The sequence below is a fragment of the Hoplias malabaricus genome, chromosome 16, assembly GCF_029633855.1.
Source record: "Hoplias malabaricus isolate fHopMal1 chromosome 16, fHopMal1.hap1, whole genome shotgun sequence".
NCBI lineage: Eukaryota > Metazoa > Chordata > Actinopteri > Characiformes > Erythrinidae > Hoplias > Hoplias malabaricus.
Window position 1 is genome coordinate 10930020 of NC_089815.1, and position 18854 is coordinate 10948873.

Here is an 18854-nt window from a genome sequence, read left to right on the forward strand (position 1 = left end):
AATGAAACTTTAAAGTTTGGGTCAAAGTAGCAATAAAATGCCATTTCAGCCTGCTTTGGAATTAATCACTTGTTCAATTTTTAATTATTATTATAATTTAATAACCTTGTTGGATCACTTTTTTGATGTGTGGCCCTAATATAGTGGTGAATGAATCAAAAATATTTTATTGGATATTTCATGGGACTTCCAAATGTCATTTCCTTGTGGAAGTGTAAACAATGTTTTATATTTAAAAAAAAAATAATAACCTACTGTTGACCTCTCCCTTTCTACAGCAGGTTTTTTTGATCCTAGAATTTTCCTTTCGCCACTCATTGCTCACTAGCAGCTCAACTCAGACTCACAATATTTCATGCATTTAGAGAAAACATGAAATTACTTTATTTTATAAAACAATGAAGGTTTTTTAATTAGATTATATGAATTAAACCCACATATCAGCATTTATTTCCAGTCTGAAGATTAATGGCCACTAGGGGGCCTGCAGAAAGAGATTACACACCTTTTGTTTTTATTTCTGAAACAGATTCAAACATTATACAAGAGATAGAGGTATACTGTGCTGTGCTGGTAGTTAAATATATGGCTAAATTACAAAAAGCACAATGAAATGTAACCCTGATTGGCTTGACAGATCAGCCCTGCAAAGCAACACGGAAATAGATTAAAATGACCTGCAACGTTCTGGACCCAAGGTCAGAAAATCTAAAACACTACTATTACATCAGTAGTGGTCTACACAAGGACAGGAACAGACTAATAAGACAGAAACATTAAAAACACATCATTGTATTAGTCAAAATATGACCAGAGACAAAGGAGGAAAAATCTTATAAAGAAGGAAAGAAGGCGTGAAGGAAAGATAGGAAGAGAGACGTTGCTTTAATCATTTCCCACACTGTAGTCCTGTGGGGCCTGCAGTCCCCGATGGTGGTTCAGTTGACCAGAGAGATAAAGGAAGAATAAACACAGAAAATTGCTGTTTTAGCTGGAGGTCAACCCATTTACAAAACGCATAAATCAGACGCTCAGCTCACACTGACAACACAAGTGAACAAGTCATAGTTTTTCAACAAGCGTTTACGCCTTAATCATGAACTCTTTATGTAAACGGAGTCGTGAACGTTCAAACAATAACATAACACACATAAATCCATAACGACCGAACATCAGAGCGCTCTTTAATATTATAAAAGGTTAAAGAGCGCCCCCTTGTTTCTGTTTGGCGTCACTTATGTCCACAGCCACGGATATCCCACAAATACCAACAAACGCAGGATACTAGTAAAACCTAGTGCATAGATTAAAAATAATACTAATGCTAAAAAAACAACTTCCATTTTAAAAGCCCTACTCCAGTGTTGTTTCCTCTCCTGAGACCCACTATTCAGCACAATTTGAGGTATGATCTGGTCCAGCTTATCATTATCCATTGATTATCACTAGATCAGATTTGTAGAGTCAGAAAATACTTGTTTGTATAGAACAATGTGTCATAAAATTTAATTTGATAACAACTCAATTTACATTAAGTCAAACAATGTTATTATTTTTGTTGTCCCATGACCTACAGCAATAATTACACATTTTGATCCCACTGTCTGCTGCAAAGGATTGGGTGTTTTTACAGAAGTGTTTACGTTTTTTTTTTTCTAAGTATAAAACAATCTACAAAATGTTCAGGCACATCAAACATATTTATATTTAATTCATCCTCATCACATAAACTCAAATGGAAGTATCAATACAAATAGAATATAAATAGTTCGATGCATTACCATTTGCAAGTCAATGTTAGTGTAGAGACAATCAGCCAAACATTATTTGGCAATGAATGCATTGGACTATACACCAAATCAACTTTTACAGTTTGTTCATTAACGTTGTCTTTAAATATGCGTCATAATGAACTAATACTATATAAATCATACTTACTTGCAACCCATTGTCATAAACACTATTGATAAAGACGGAGTTAATTTGTTATTAACTTCTTATTCGAACTTTCCTTTCGACCTTAAATCGCGCTAGAGTTACACTCGGGCTCCATACGACCGTCAAACAACTGTTGCGCTCTAGTCTGCCTTTAAGGTGGAACAGCAATTTCGAATGCGATATTAATTAGAATTAAGGAAAAGCGAGTAAACAAATTGGTTTTCCTCTTATGTAAAATGTGCACGACCCAGGGCTGATTATAAATTATTGCTACACATTTTGTTCTGATTAATATTATTCCTTTCTCTCAGTTATCTCTCCTCCATCACCCACACGACTGACTCCGAAACTCCATAAATAACTTTGCAGAGAACGGGTTCAAAGGCTTTACGAGCACCTTTGAGTAGCAGGATTAAAATAACAAGTAAAAGAAAAATTGGTGAAGAAAAATAACTTACCTTCACTAATGTCTGACTGGAACTCCTAGGAAAAGAGCTCAGCTATCCACATAGTCGACTTGTCCAAGATTTGAGGGTGAGTTTTGAGAGGAAGGCGCGCGCGCGTGTTCGTGTGTGCTGCACTCTCAGTCCCACAACTGCACAGCAAAACATTAGTGATGGGAAAGATTCACTTTTCAGAATCGATTCTTTCGAACTGTTCATTTTACCAAAAACGTCCGATTGAAACGACTTGTTTTGCTAATGATTGAACCGACTCAATAGAATCACACTAATTTGCTTCTTAATTTCCCCTCTTCGGCCATTGTGGTTTAGATGTAATTTTACATTTTGTCTTTATTCATTGTGCATGAATCATGAAATATTAAAGCAACACATTTTTCTTATTTTTTTCTAAAACAAAAACGCTTACCTCCGGATTTTCTGTTTAATTCGTACATTATACAGCTTCTAGTATATAAACCACATCACGGGCATATGTTAATGTTTGGTTAAAAATGTATGGCAACCCTGAAAACTCAGAACACTGGCAAAACAAAGTAGTTAAAAAAGGAAAAATGTTTTTGGAATACTTTTTGCAATATTTATAACTTTTCATTTCATTTCACATTTATTTCAGGATGCTCCGGTTTCCTCTCACGATCCAAAACACATGTTGGTAGGTGGATTGGCAGCTCAAAAGTGTCCATAGGTGTGAATGTGAGTGTGTCACCCTGTGAAGGACTGGCGCCCCCTCCAGGTTGTGTTCCCACTTTGTGCCCAGTGATTCCGGGTAGGCTCTGGACCCACCGTGATCCTGAACTGTTTTGGTCAGCATGTCAACACAGCACTTTTTTTTTTACTGTGTCTAAACAGCCCTGTTCAAACCGACCAGTTTCATGTGCCTGTTGAGAATGAGCCACTTTACTCCAAAAGCGAAACACCCATCAGCACGGAGAAAAAAAAACCACTGTCACTTTTGCTTTTTATTTTTCCCCCTTTTATTTAATTCTGGTTTTCTGCATATTTAATCAGCACACTTATTTCTCCTCACCCATTGTTTGTTTTGAGTCATTTAACCTTGTCCTTGCACTTTTACATAAATGCAGTTCCAGGGCAGGACGATCCTTAAATTCCTGCACATAAGATGCAGCACAAAATCATAACGTCTTATTTTTCCTCATGTTTTTAAAAAGACTACAATGCGCAAATAAAATGATTATCTCATATGTCACCTTCAAAATATATTACATTAAATCTAACTTCCAAAACCCATTTTCAGGAAAGTTGGGACATTGTAAAATTAGAATTAGAATCATTTTAATTTTAGGTTAGGGGCCTTGCTCTGGGGATCGAACTTATCACATTCCAGTTACAAGCCAAGTTCCCTAACAACCAGGTCACGGTTGCCCTCATGCATGTCCACAACGGATATAACCACATGAACTCAAGAGTATTTGGAAAATCATTGCCACTCAAAGCAGTCTGGTGCTGCACCAAGTACTGCATCCTGAAAGTTTGACTTACACTTAAGCCACTAATTGAAATAATGTTACATTTGACATGGGGTAGTTTCTATCCATCTATTCAGCTTTCCTACCCATATTTACTATTTTTGGTGTTAGTTTTCAAAACAATGAAATATACTTACAGAAAACAAAACCCAGATACTATGCTAAACTTAACTCTAGTTTTATAATCTACTCCACATAAAAATGTCATCTTGTTGGAGGTTTATTCATTCATTATCTGTAACCGCTTATCCAATTCAGGGTCACGGTGGGTCCAGAGCCTACCTGGAATCTTTGGGCGCAAGGCGGGAATACACCCTGGAGGGGGTGCCAGTCCTTCACAGGGCAACACACACACACACACACACACACACACACACACACACACACACACACACACACACACACTTTTGAGTCACCAATCCACCTACTACGTGTGTTTTTTGGACTGTGGGAGGAAACCGGAACACCCGGAGGAAACCCACGTGGACACCGGGAGAACACACCAACTTCTCACAGACAGTCACCCAGAGCGGGAATCGAACCCACAACCTCCAGGCCCCTGGAGGAGCTGTGTGACTGTGACACTACCTGCTGTGCCACCGTGCCTTGTTGGAGGTTTAAATAAACTAAAATATTGTGATTATGTTTCTTCTTATATTTGACATTAATGCAAATCCCACTTAGCTCTTGGAGTTTCATGCTTGAAGTATCAGTTGAACATGTAATGCTGTTAAAATAAATGAACAACCAAACTCCTTAAATTACACAGAACTGTATTGAAAATTAGAAAGTATCACTGATACAACATAAAACATTGCTTCCCATCAAACTATGAAATCTCAAAAGATGATCCAGCAAAATTAAATTCTGACGTAGCAAGAAATGCCTTTGAACAAATTGCGAATGCAATACTGACCTTAATAATTATTATGAGCACAGTTTACATGAGCTAGACAAATGGAGAAAATCATCACTTGCAACATTATTAGTCTTCTGAATATATGAAATGTCACACGCCTGGAGATATTACTTTCCTGAAAATAAACAACAGCAATGATTGACTTATTACTAGCACAGAGATGATTTGATCATTGTATATGTACAAGCTTAAAAAAGGTTTATGTATGAAGTTTGGAGAGCAGGGACAGTAGAAAATACTTTTGCATATAATGTATTTTACATTTAAAAAAAAGAAAAAAAAATGCAATGTAAAGCATGTTTTCCAGGAACCAGAATTTTGTTAAGTGTTTATTTAAAAGAAAAGAAAAGAAAAAAAATCAGATGCATAAAGGGTCATGTCCGCTTGAATAGAAATTGGCACTTCTCCTTCCATATATAGACATGACTGATCTGAATCAGTAGTAAACTTTGTCTGTCAATAGAGGACATCATTTCATGCAAATGTTCTCCTCTAATATGTAAAAAGAATATCAAATCATGTTAATGCTAATGGCAGAACATTACTCCAGTTATCATAGAAGAAACATCACAATAAACCTGTGGCTCACCAACTCATGGTCATGAAAAGCCTATTCAGATACACAGAGAGAGTTGAATGTATATTGAAGAAGGGAAGGGTCCTGCACTGGTAGGGGGAGGTTAAAGTGAGCTCAGTTACAGCGCCCCATTTGATAAAGTCCAGGAGAGGGAGCCATTTTAACTGAGCACCACATGCCGGTCGAACACAGACTTGCGCTGTTCCTGGACCTGCCTCCTCCAGCGCTGCTGAGCATGCTCCACTTTGTTAAGCATATTGGGACGAGCTCGCGAATGAGATAACACGTCATGGGCATTAGCAAATGGCTGTTGGTCCTAGAAACCCAAACAAAATATGAAAGTTATATTTCTATCTAAAGGACTTTATAACACATTTAAAAATATATCTTCAAAAAGCTATAAATGATATCGTTACTGCAAAGTGGATAAATAAAGGCTCCTTTTAGGGTTGGGGAACGAATCGAAAATTAATCGAAATCGACATTCATAATCTCGTCTATATCAGTTGTCAATTTATTTATTTATTTTTTTTGTTATTTCCCCACTGTGTTCATGTACTGTCCATTTTAAAACGACTCCACCAAAGCTGTAGTCACTGTAGATGTAAACACTGAGTAAAAAACACTTTCAACAACCAAAGCTCAATCACAGCTCAAATATAAACAGTGCTCAAAAACAAGAGAGGAACAAGTTCCCAGCAACGTTAGAAAAAATATCCCAGCTTTAATACTGGAGTATATTTACAGTACATGCCTCGCCACAGAAATATGAGGGTCAAGAATAGAAAAACAATATAATCATTCATTCATCATAATAATCATACAATTAATCGAGATACTGATTTGCTCTCATATCGCCCAGCTCTAGCTTCTTATAAAAAACGTGAAAATATTCCTGAATTAAAGGAGCCCTATGTAAAGTTTGGGCATTTTGCTCCTGGGGTTATTCATTTTTACAGCACCATATTGAAATCAATGTGGAGGGAGTGGGGGTAGTTTCCCATTTAACCTTAACTTTACATACAGACTCTTAATATGAGAAAAATTATATGACTTTGAGGATGTTTCAGTCAACTAGATTAGTACAGACTGCACTAACATTAGCCCAAATGCAATCTAGTGGGCATTTTACCCTGTGTGGTGCATGTGACAACTATTCATACATGTTCACCTTCAAAATGACCTTTTTTAAAGTGCCATTGTTCTTTGGTCCACAAAAGCTTGGAATAATCAGCTCAGAGTCATTTATTAACCGTAAGTAAAATAAACCCGGATGCCAAAAGTGAAGTTTCAATGCCTTTTTTCTAGGAATCAGAGCATCACTTTCAGGTAGGGTAAAAACAATTCTAAGCGATAGGATGTAACAGTACCACAATTCAAATGTGATGGCATGTTTAAGAGAAGTATCAGTCATACATACCCCAACATCATCTTCACTCTGGATGAGCTGCGAGTGTCCAAACAGGCGTCTCTTCAGCATGGGCTCTAGCAAGGTCAGATAAACCATGTACAGCAACAGCAGCCCCAGAACAGTCAGGTAAATAATAATAGTCGCCTGTGAAACAGAAACAACTCTGCTTACACTTTTGAACGTGTACTTTGCCAAATGAATGACGCTTATACGTTAACCACTGTGTTACCAGGAGCACCTGATCTAGGGCGACCATACTATGGTTTTCAAAAAAACTTTAGGCAGGAAGGAGGCAACTGGCAGACGAACACCTGCTAATTTCAAGTAACTAGTAGCACCATGGCAATGTGTCCCATTTCTGCTCTCAACACTACAACACCTCTTGCAGACATTTTGCTCACCCTTATACAACTTCATAGATGTGGACACATCCATGGTTTCTGGTCCATGTTGACATCACTGCATTAAATAACTGCTGAAATTTTGTTCAATGTACATTCAAGCCTCCAAAACAGTACAATCAAGGTCAAGTTCACAGAAGCATATTGGGGGTGAATTTTGTTTTGTGAGAAGTTACAGTTTTAAGCTGGACATAACCTCACAAGATGAAATGTCAACTGTAAGCAAAAAAGGGATACATATAATCCTGTACTCTGCAGATGATCAACCAAAATATGCAACACTGTGGCTTTGAAAAAATGCTCAGTTGTTATTAAAGCTACTAATTTGTTGCAAGAAAACATTCCCCAGATCACAACTTCAGTTCCACCATGACTATCCCAAACTGTTAAGAAGGCAAGGCTGGTTTGTTCCATGGAGTATGTTATTTATGCTAAAGCCTAACTCTACCATTTGCATGTTGCAGTGGAAACTTCTTGAGTCATGTTCATGCATTTTGCTACTGCCACAAATGAATGTACAACAAAACAATTAAACCAAAGGCAGAAAACTTACTTTAATGGTTCCAGAACTTCTCTCTTCATACTTGCATTCACAGCGCAAACAGTAAGCTTCTACATCTTTCCCTTCAACTGGCATGGGCTCCACAACATGAAGGCAGTTGCTATGTATATAGAAATTAATTGGCTAAATGTTATACACAATTTGTAAAATTAAAAATTTAACTGAGCAACATGAATAATTTTAGAGTGCTGTTAATTAATTACCAATCCTTCAGTGAAACATTTTGATTGTAGATCTGTCCTTCGACCTCTTTGTAAGGTGGGCAGATACATTTACACCGGATATCCTCCGATTTCTGCAAATTGAAAATACAAATATTATACAGGAACAACAGGATTGGTTGGAAAGGAATCTGGAGTCACAGACAGTCATTGGCTTTAAAAAAAAAAAAAGTTTTACTTCAAGTGCGGGTAGTGGAGTGGGAAATATGACAAAAGAAAACATTCTCTATTACATAATACACATCATATTTTTTGTTAAGGGTTTAAGAAGATAATGAAGTCCTGTATATAAATAAATAAATAAATAAATAAACAAACAAACATGAGGTTTGTATTATGTGAATTTACATGAGATTTTTTAACACTTACATTTACAGTTATTGTTCTTTAATTTATAAGTGCACAAAAAACCAAACCCAAAAAATGTCACACATTATAATACATTTACATTTGTTACAAGTGCCTTTTGTAGCACTACAATAAGAGACTGTAGTCCATCTGTTGCTCTGAATACTTTGTTAACACACCCAAAAATAGTTAGGACCTCCACAACACCACAGTAAAGCGCGTACGATTTGGGCAGAGGACCGTTCTCAACACTACAATGACACTTACAGGTTGTGTGCGTGTGTGTGTGTGTGTGTGTGTGTGTGTGTGTGTTTTGCACTGGAAAGAATGGATCAGCATCTAATTACCACTGACCAAGATGTAGAGCAGGGGTGGGCAATCTTATCCGCAAAGGGCCGGTGTGGCTGCTGTTTTTGTTCCAAACAACCAGGAGGTCACATAATCAGTTGTTTTACTGAGACCAACTAATTAAAAGAGTGAAATCAGACGTGCTCTGGCCTGAATTAACTAAAATTCAGCAGTCACGCCAGCCTTTTGTGGATAAGATTGCCCACCCCTGGTGTAGAGGATCAATATCAATCTGTGCAGCAGTGGATGAGCTACTGTCCTGACTTTGTATTTACAAGGAGGAACAACACGTTACATGTGTCTAATAGAGTGGACAGTGAGTGTGTTTAATGCACAATACGTGTAGGATATTAAGAGTCATTGGTCAAACAACATTTTGCCTGACAAATACGACAAGAATAATCTGTCTATATATTAGATAAACAGTGGCATAAAAACTATATTCACATAAAAAGGAAATCTAGATGATTAGAGTTAATATTACTTTTGGTTGCGTCCAAAACAGCACAGAAGCATCCTGCAGAGTTTGTAAACACGGTATTTGACATTTGTTGCATTGTGTAGGGCGGTGTGTGGAGTCCAGTGGTGTGCGGTTTAGAACGCAGCCCAGTGGCTTACGTTAGCTTCAGTGTTACATTTTCTCATGTGGATCACGTTAAGCAAGATAGCCTCGCTAAAAGCAACAAATACACACACAAGACGGCCTCAGATTCGTGCTGGAATCAATCCACATCGCTGTAATATCTAAAAACTATACAAAATTCAGAGAGAATTACCTTAGCCTCTGATATTTGTGCTGACAGCATCAGAAGAAAACACATCGTCGTCAAAACACCGCCGGCGAGCCTTAAACACCGTGGAGACATTCTGCCGTTAAACGCAGTGAAATGAAACCTAAAGACAGAGGAAACAGGGCTTTAATATAAAGGTAAGCTTTAGATCCAACTACAAACAAACAAGAGATTTCTGGAGCTATTCTTCCGCAAAATATCAGCTGACCGTCATCAGTCTGTACTCAACACTCCCTCCCGGCGGAAACAAGGCACTAGGAACCATAGGCGCAACACAGGAATGTAGCTAATAACACACAGAATGGCTAAACATCGTCAAGTTACAGTTATTGTAGCTTATACACCAGTCAAAACATTAAAACGATCTTCTTGTTTATAAATTTAAGCTGAATTTACCAGGTGCAGTTTGTAAACATATAATTTTAGACTTTAATCCATCAAATGCTCTACATAATCTGTTAGCCCCCGTTTCTTCAAAGTTAAAGAAGCTTGGTCTGCTTTTCAAACTGTGTGGAAATTATTTTTCACAATAAAAAGCTGCTGTTTTCAGAGTTTTTTTTTCTTAAACTGGATTATTTTTTATTTATTTGTGGGAGAAAATACAGGTGTATTTCAATAAATTAGAATATCATCAAAAAGCTCATTTATTTCAGTAATTAAATTCTAAATGTGAAACTCATATATTGATGGAAAATTTAGTGGAAGGAAAATGTGGTAGAAAAGGTGCACAAGCAACAGGGATAACAGATGCATACAACTGTCGTATTACTGTTGTCAAGCCACTCATGACCCAGAGACAATGGCAGAAGTATCTTACCTTGCCAAGGAGAAAAGGGACTGGCTTGTTGCTCATTTATATAAAAGTCTTGTTTTTAGATGAAAGTAAATTTTGCATTTCATTAGGAAATCAAGGTCCCAGAGTCTGGAAGAAGAGTGGAGAGGCACACAATCCAAGCTGCTTGAGTCTAGTATGAAGTTTTCACATAATGGTTTGGGAGCCAAGTCATCTGCTGGTGTTCGTCTACTGTGTTATATCAAGTTCAAAATCAGCGCAGCCATCTAAAAGGAAATTTTAGAGCACTGTATGCTTCCCTCTGCTGACGAGTTTTATGGAGATGTGGATTTCATTTCCAGCATGACTTGGCACCTGTCCATACTGCCAAAAGTACCAGGTTTAATAACCACAGTATTCCTGTGCCTGATTAACCAGCAAACTCGCCTGACCCTCTATGGGGTTTTGTGAAGAGGAACATGAGAGACACCAGACCCAACAATGCTGACGACCTGAAGGCCGCTATCAAAGCAACCTGGGCTTCCATAACACCTCAGCAGTGCCACAGGCTGATCGCCTCCATGCCATGCCGCATCAATGCAGTAATTCATGCAAAAAGAGCCCAGACCAAGTATTGAGTGGATATACTATACATACTTTTCAGTAGGCCAACATTTCTGTAATAAAATTATTTTTAAAATTGGTCTTATATAATATTCTTATTTCCTGAGATAATGACTTTTGGGTTTTCACTGGCTGTAAGCCATAATCATCAACATTCAAATAAATAAATGCTTGATATAGATCAATCTGTTTGTAATTAATCTACTTAGTCTACATAAGTTTCACTTATTGAATTGAATTACTTTTTGATGACATTCTAATTTATTGAGATGCATCAGTATATCACTTCATACTAAATGTTTATACATTTAGATTCCACTGAAAGTTCAAAATGTGAAAACGAATTTTTGTTTAAAAAAAAATTATATATATATATATATATATATATATATATAGTTTTCTACCAAAACTGGCAAGTTTCACATTCAAATTATTTAATTTCCTTTTTTAATTAGTAAAATAAACTGGAAAATGTGAAGAACATTGCAGTCAGAGACAGAGTGGCAGTTTTGTTGTTGTGGTTCAGCCACTTGGCCACTGGAGGTCGCCCTGGCTCATGCTGGTGATAGTACCTGTGAATGTGAACTATATTATTTTTATTACATTTTTTTACTTAAATTAACGGACACATTATACATAGATTTTTACATATACGAACCTATAAAAATGTGATTATCTCAAATTATTTCATAAAACATTGTCTCACACCTTGCCACTGTCACCCCTGGCTTGCTCTCCTGAGGGTTTTTACATTCTTTACATTTCATGTCAAAACTTTGTCTTTATTGGAATTCTGTGAAGCTGCTTTATGTCAACATCCGTTGTAAAATGCGCTATACAACTTAATTCATTCATTCATTCTCTGTAAGCGCTTATCCAGTTCAGGGTCGCGGTGGGTCCAGAGCCTACCTGGAATCATTGGGCGCAAGGCAGGAATACACTCTGGAGGGGGCGCCGGTCCTTCACAGGGCAACACAGAGACACACACACTTATTCAGTCACACCTACGGACACTTTTGAGTCGCCAATCCACCTACCAACGTGTGTTGTTTTTTTTTTTTTTTTTTTGGACTGTGGGAGGAAACCGGAGCACCCGGAGGAAACCCACGCGGACACCGGGAGAACACACCAACTCCTCACAGTCAGTCACCCCGGAGCAGGAATCGAACCCACAACCTCCAGGCCCCTGGAGCTGTGTGACTATATGAAATTGAAATCAAATGTATTTGTAATGTAGTACTGTAACTGAAATAATATGAAATTATCTTAATGTTTATTACAGCATAATATAGAATGAAACATTGAGTTTGTTTTTATTTATGTACATGTTAGATGTACAGACAAAAATATACTTTAATGTAATATCTATAACATTAAATGTATAAGTAGTCCTAGCTCTGTTACATACAACTAAAAGATACCATGGAATTCTCAGAATGTATCTTTCATTTTGTCAATGAAAAATGAATCCTGGTTTCCGGTGTCAGCATCATGCCATTATCCCATCCCAGTTCTCTAGGCTAGTCTAGACTAAAAGGCAGGCTTGGTTGCAATGGCTGTACCCCCCCTTGTACTGCTGTTTGGCCCAAGACTAAGTGTAACACATGACCGGGAATAATGTCCTGAATATTATAATAAGGTCCTTGAGCACAATGTCATGCTCCTGTTAAAGAAGTTATTCAACAACGAACACTGGAAATATATGTACATACTTTAAAAAGTTTATTACTGCAAGGCAATTGAAGCATAGAAATCCCCTACCAGGCACGCAGTAGGCCACCATATAAAAAACACCACCAGGAGAGTTTAATTGAATCTAATACCTGTACATAATATACAACACATTAAAATCATAAATGCTTTACCTCCCACTACATCGATAGTAGTGCTTTGAAGATTAAAAATAAGGAAATATGTACTATATATAATCCATATACAATATCTCATCTTAAAAACCAGTCAACATACAAGACCTAATTTATTTTTCTATACCAACTTGACTGGCATTTACTATACATGGCAACAGCAGGTATGCAAAGTAGAAAACAGCACAGGAATGGTTTTAACATGACAGTGTGGTGATGAGAAGAATTTTACATCTGAAGAAATGTCCAAAAGAGCATTTAAAAATTTCATTAGTCTATTTTTTCTCACACCCATGTAAACAGGCTTGTGAGATACACAGGGATGGCTTCTGTATCCAGGGATGGCAGCTACTGTTCATTTAGCTGAAGTATAGTTCATTTCCTTGTGGATAAAACAACCCACTGGAATCTCTTTGGGCCCCAGTTACTTTTGTTTGTCGGACATCTATATATACATTCCAGTCTTCATACAGCCAAAGCCATTTGGGATTGTAGCATTCTTTCCAGGTTCATTTTTCACTGGCTGTACAGAGTGCCAAATCTCATAACTCCGAAAACAGTCCTCTGCAGGTTATTTCTATGGACGCAAAAATCTCAGAACTTTGGAGCGCAGGAATCGGATGAATGACTTTGGGAACATTTCTCTGGACTCTTGGGCAGTGTAATTGAAGAAGTTTTGTGGATGAGCAAGAACATCAAATAAACACTTCATAAGTTTTTTATCCTGAAGGGGAAAAAAGATCAGACATTTAATATTAAATTGCAATTATGTGTATTTTCCACCACAGAACATGTGTATTACTACTTATAACCACAAGGTGGTAAGAAAACACAATGAGTCAATCCTTTACCAAGTAGTGTCTCTTAGAAATGTACACAAAACTCCATCAAACCTTTAGAATTTCCTGATGGTTCTCAGAAGCATATAGTCTTCCATCCCTGACTATGTCCTCAATGAGCTCCTGGTAGTCCTCTGAAGAAGAAGAAAAAAAAAAAAATTGAAACAATTACAAAGTACCATTTAAGCTTCTGCATCACAAAGGAAATAGCTGAGGTCAAACAGCTTGAGTCAAAGCGATGCATTCAAACGTTGTTAAGAGTGGCAAAAATGTACAACTAAGGCAATTGTCTCTGTACTTTGTCTACTTCACCTTCATCTAATGTATCAAGTAAAATAAAGTGACATTGTTTTAATGAAAATCTCCTGATACTCAGATATGACTTATGTATCAACTAAAACAGAATTAACTTGCTGTATTAGTGCTGCACATTTTGGCCACTTTAATGCTCCTACAACATTTTTTGTTAATTCCTTTTTCTGCCTAATTCTTACCGTCATATGTTACGTAAGGCACCTGGAAGCCTTTTCTACTGTTCCCTTCGTTGGACCTGAACTGAATCCACAGTTTTTTGGAGCGTGAGGTGAAGGCAATTGGTCGCTCGTATGTCTGACACGTCTCGTATGTCGTCACTGAATTTGGCAGAGCTGTTGAGCATAAAACAACAAGTTGTTCTCACATAAACTCAAACTCTCAGTGGTGTATTCCAAGTGTAGCGCATGCTTACATATTCTACTCCCTCCCTCAAAATTCTTGGCTGGGATTCAGCAAACGTCTGTGCTAGATGAGTGAGCTACCTCGGCCTATCTGTACAATTACAGTCGAAAAACTAAAGTTTACTGTAGTGCTGTTATGTATATGATGCTGCTTGTACACAGTATATATGCTACACCTCATCCACATGCAATGCCCAACTGTATATGTAATGCAAAAAAATTATATTTGTCAAGTTAATCTGTCTAAACCTAGTCAATGTATCTAATATTGTAATCAAGATGTTGTTGTAAGAATATAAGATTATTCAACCTATTATTATGCATTTTTACATGGTTAATGTTGTTTAATCTAGTGAAATTTTAATATCCATAGAAATGTGAAATTGTTTTTTTAAAGAAATATTGATTAATACAAACAAAATGTAACTGTTTACAATATTTTAAATATACCTATAATACTTATTTCATGTTGAAGTGTATTAAGAACAGATTTGTTGAGGGTGAGGCAGAAGTGTGCTCATTCCTCAGGAAGCTTTTTCTGGATCACTTTTTTGAGTTATGTTTCTCTGCTAGGCAGAACAACTGCTCATCCTGCCTGAGCTGACGCTGGAGGCTAATTGTCCGGACTTGAGTGTCCCTGTCTGCCTGATGTTCAGCCAGCTTTCACCACCAGACAGCAGCTGCATGCCCCACACACCCTGTTTAGCAAGCCTCAGGCTTTGGGAGCCCAAAAATGTCTTACCTCTATATCCACTGACTGAGGAGACTGGGCTTTTACTTTTATTAGAACTGATCATTGTTTGCCTGCCTCACTTTATCAAAACAGCTCTTAACCCACTCAATACATGATGCTATAAGATTACTGTACACTCACTGGATCAACATAAGTCTTCAATCATGCTGCTCCTTGTTTATATACTGCCCTTTCTTCAACAATGCTTTTTGCTTCTGTGTCAACCAGAGGGGATGATATCCCCATTTCGAGTCTTGGCTCCTCTCAAGGTTTCTTCCTCATGCTCTGAGGGGGTTATTCCTTGCCATTGTCACCTGGGCTTGCTCTCTTAAGGCTATCTGTAAAGATACTTTGTGACAGTACTAGCTCTTGTATTTGGTCTCCTCTGTGTTTACTGGATGATTAATTTATTGAATATTCTGCACTTGTACACTTTAATGTACTTTGCATAGTTCCTGTGTAACGTGCTGTTGTGTGTTTCACCATGGGCCTGAAGAACATTTTGTACCAATTTATATTGAGAAATGACAAAAATCACTTGATATGGATCACTCTACATTTCACTTACAGCTCTTGCGCATGACTAAGTAATCTCCACACTCATCTTCCATGGGGAGGAAGATCTCAGGGACCACGATGAGGATCCTCCGCTTGGGCGGCGGATTGATGATCCAAGTGCACTCGATGTTGGCTGGGTAGTCGCCAGGGTAGTTGGGTGACTCGATGAAGCCTGTGAAATCTCCCAGCTCCCCTCCACAGTGTCTGTCTGAGATACAGTGATAAAGATGTTTCAAAGATTTACAAGAGGAAAAAGCTAACTGACCAGTAGAGCCAAGAAAATCATTGCAAAACAAATGTCTTGACATTGCTAAAATTTGTTATTTTTTTTAATAGATGTTAAATGTTAAAATGTAAAGAATGTAAAATGTCATTTATGACGACTTGCAGTGCTATATTTTGGTAATCTCAAATAGATTTCCGAATTATGTTTCTGACAATGTATGACATATACATTATGTATTATGCATTTTAGATAACTGTAATTGTTAGTGATATTAAACATCATTTTTCCTCCGGGTCACACACACAGGGACCTGGAGGTTGTGGGTTCTGCTCCGGGTGACTGTCTGTGAGGATTTTGTTGTGTTCTCCCTGTGTCCACGTGGGTTTCCTCCCACAGTCCGAAAACACATGTTTGGTGTAAGTGAATGTGGGTGTGTGTGTCGCCCTGTGAAGGACTGGTGTGCCCTCCAGGGTGATTCTGGGTAGGTTCCGGACCCACCGCGACCCTGAACTGGATAAGCTGTTACAGACAATGAATGAATATTTTTCATTCTCTTTTAAATCTGTCATTTTGTATTTACAATGCAATTGTCCTGTCTGTGCAAACAGAGACACTTTATCCTGTCGCTTACTTTTGCACTGTGTTATGTTGGTTGATCCATCAAAGTCAGTGGTCGTGTTTCCAGGGCAGGACACACAGTAGTTCTGCCCGAACTCCACCTGGTACGTTCCCAGAGGGCAGCGGATGCAGCGGTGAGTGCTGGTGTTGTAGTAGTGACCCGGAGAACATTGCACTGCGGGGGAGAGAACATGGAGCATTTGCTATTTGTATCCCACAGAGAATATCAGCAGGCAGTGTACTTTTTATTTAATGTGAAGAATGAAATGTAGCACTAATCTACAAAATGATGTCTTGGCAAGCTAAATCATCGTTTAATTATTACATTTAATTACTTTAAATAAATTTATTAAGTAAAAGGACTTCACTGTGCTGTCAGACCAAATGATCTGCCCAATACATTGACATCACGTCTAAGACTATTGTTTTGCTCTATACACTTATGTAGGACTACACACAATCTAACCACATCTAAAAGCATGCCATTTTCACCTTTGGTCTCGCAGGCTTGAAAGGACACTGCACCATCATATCTGGTTATGAGGTTCCCACCACAAGGAAAGCAGAACATGCGACCCGTTTCTGGCTGGTAGGTCCCTCGGGGGCAGGGTCGACACGGCACAAACCCATCATGAGAGAACTGCCCAGGAGAACACTGGCCTACGAGCAAAACAAACCCCAAAAAGTTAAAATGCCAGAGTCGGTCCATGTATCTCCTCCACCCCTACTCTGAAAGAAAGCAGGTTAACGTGATGTAATGCAAGTTCATTATCTTGGACCGCACAGGCCTTTCCACATCCCCTGAGTGACATCAACAAACTGGCTGCCACTGAGACAGCCCTGATAGCCTCTTTTGTTGTGTCTATCAGGAGAAAGCAGGAGATTAGATGTGGGCCTTAGTGACTAACTGAGTGTGATAACCGTGTGTTGTCGAATAGAAACATGGCGGCGCATTTTGCTCTTCACACAAGGCCGACTGGGGTGTCTTTTGTGAGGCCCAAAGGAACAGCAGTGAGAGTATTCTCAAGATTCCTCTGTATCGCAAACCCACCCCACAGCATCTGCTCGAGAGATTTTAATCAGCACAGGTAAGCTTCCTACTCATTCCCCACTTAGACAAAAAGCAGGATGTGATTCATATAAACACTTCCAGGGGATAGGAGAAAAAGACAGATAGAACAAGCTATAAAAGATAATGATGCTTGGATAAAGCCGAAATGCACAAACAGCTGGGTTGCCAGCAGTTCAAATGATTCAAGAGCAAAAAAGAACTCAATGAGAGGGTGCGTCTGGGTGAAAATAAAAAAAAAGATTACTAACTTGTCTGTTCAAAGAGACCCAGAGGAACATCTTAATGCTTAATTCTTCTAAAACTCCTTAGTGATAAACCGATAAAAGATATTTACAGCATTAAAACAGAGAAGGTGCTTAGTGTAGGATTTGAAATGGTTGAGATCTTGTGTTTTAGTTAACACCAGTGATATCTCAGCAAATCTGAGCATAGTGTGAGACTTTACTATATCTTTAAAGGACACATAAGAGCCTCAGACTCTCAGGTGCAATATCTGAGCACCAGAAGACATCAGCTAATCTCAATCTTTTTTGTGTGTGTCTAGGAGAAACTAAAAAATATATTAATAATGAAAGCTCTCTTTCATTACTCTTTACAATGGGGACCTCTTGAGATTCCTCACCTCCACACTCCACAATGCTCCGGGCTCCTGCCATTCTGTGTGTGTGCCGTCCCTCAGGCCCTGGGCACACCTCACATGACAACTGTCCTTCTTCCTCTTGGTATGTCCCGACAGGACAGGAGACACACCTCCTTTGCTCTGTGTCATAGTAAGTTCCAACACTGCAACTCACTAGAAGGAAGAAACACAGGGACGTAACTGAACACAAACTGCATTAACATGTTTATCTGGGCCCACATTAAGGTAATGACAAAATGTCAAATCTATGCAATCTCCCATTACACCAAGGGCAATTAATAAAGACGTATTAAGTGTTTGCTTCTTTAGTTTTGCTTGGGGCTACAGAACTATCAGAATAATGGAAGCTTATAAACTGCAAACCACAAGGGGAAAATCCACCGGGTCTTTTTTCTTCCAAATGGTATACGTCATTCCCTGAGATGAAAACCAAGTGAACTGAATTGCCTGATATATGAAATGTGCCACTGTGGAGATGTCCTTTACTGTGGTGATGATAGGAACCAGGGGGTAATTTCTACAATAGCTGTTTTATGTAATGTCCAAACCCACCAGTGAACACACACGCATGTATTTTTTTTTTGGGCTGAATACAAAAAATTAATGAATTTGTCGCACAATTTGTTGCAAATAATTGTGATTATTTAAGACTGAAGCTTTTAATAAAAGAAATTTAAATGCAAAAAATAATAACAACCCATGTAAAATCAAAATAATGGAATAA

At 38.1% G+C, this 18854-nt stretch overlaps 3 protein-coding genes across 6 annotated transcripts in view; all 3 read right to left on the reverse strand.

Annotated features, from left to right (window-relative positions):
• The window catches only part of dennd2b (DENN domain containing 2B), a 76492-nt gene extending 73963 nt beyond the window's left edge, over positions 1 to 2529 (reverse strand). The window contains exon 1 of the mRNA XM_066647299.1: positions 2397 to 2529. The gene's annotated coding sequence lies outside the window, so the exon portion shown is untranslated. The remainder of the gene's footprint in view (positions 1 to 2396) is intronic.
• Positions 2530 to 4637: 2108 nt separating this feature from the next.
• On the reverse strand, positions 4638 to 9800 carry tmem9b (TMEM9 domain family, member B). The gene is made up of 6 exons (XM_066647831.1): positions 9676 to 9800; positions 9453 to 9570; positions 7963 to 8054; positions 7751 to 7859; positions 6806 to 6940; positions 4638 to 5701 (listed from the first exon to the last, which is right to left on the reverse strand). Exons 2-6 carry the CDS (start codon positions 9540 to 9542, stop codon positions 5546 to 5548), a joined length of 582 nt encoding a protein of 193 aa, XP_066503928.1. The 5' UTR covers positions 9543 to 9570; positions 9676 to 9800; the 3' UTR covers positions 4638 to 5545.
• A 2405-nt stretch (positions 9801 to 12205) lies between these two features.
• The window catches only part of scube2 (signal peptide, CUB domain, EGF-like 2), a 29788-nt gene continuing 23139 nt past the window's right edge, over positions 12206 to 18854 (reverse strand). For 2 of the 4 annotated variants that reach the window (XM_066647705.1, XM_066647704.1), the window contains exons 17-23: positions 18113 to 18283; positions 16911 to 17078; positions 16432 to 16593; positions 15585 to 15782; positions 14062 to 14214; positions 13622 to 13701; positions 12206 to 13452 (exon numbers count right to left, since the gene is read on the reverse strand). In XM_066647705.1, coding sequence (XP_066503802.1) covers positions 13306 to 13452; positions 13622 to 13701; positions 14062 to 14214; positions 15585 to 15782; positions 16432 to 16593; positions 16911 to 17078; positions 18113 to 18283 — 1079 coding nt within the window. In that variant the 3' untranslated portion in view covers positions 12206 to 13305. The remainder of the gene's footprint in view (positions 13453 to 13621; positions 13702 to 14061; positions 14215 to 15584; positions 15783 to 16431; positions 16594 to 16910; positions 17079 to 18112; positions 18284 to 18854) is intronic. The other 2 variants (XM_066647703.1, XM_066647706.1) reach the window with 1 other exon arrangement.

Excerpts from the sequence above, each read along its gene's own strand:
- tmem9b (XM_066647831.1), bottom strand. The coding sequence starts at position 9,542 with ATGTCTCCACGGTGTTTAAGGCTCGCCGGCGGTGTTTTGACGACGATG. Across the intron at positions 8,055-9,452 it reads CACAAATATCAGAGGCTAAG|AAATCGGAGGATATCCGGTG; the intron begins GTAATTCTCTCT and ends TTCAATTTGCAG. Across the intron at positions 7,860-7,962 it reads AATGTTTCACTGAAGGATTG|CAACTGCCTTCATGTTGTGG; the intron begins GTAATTAATTAA and ends CTATATACATAG.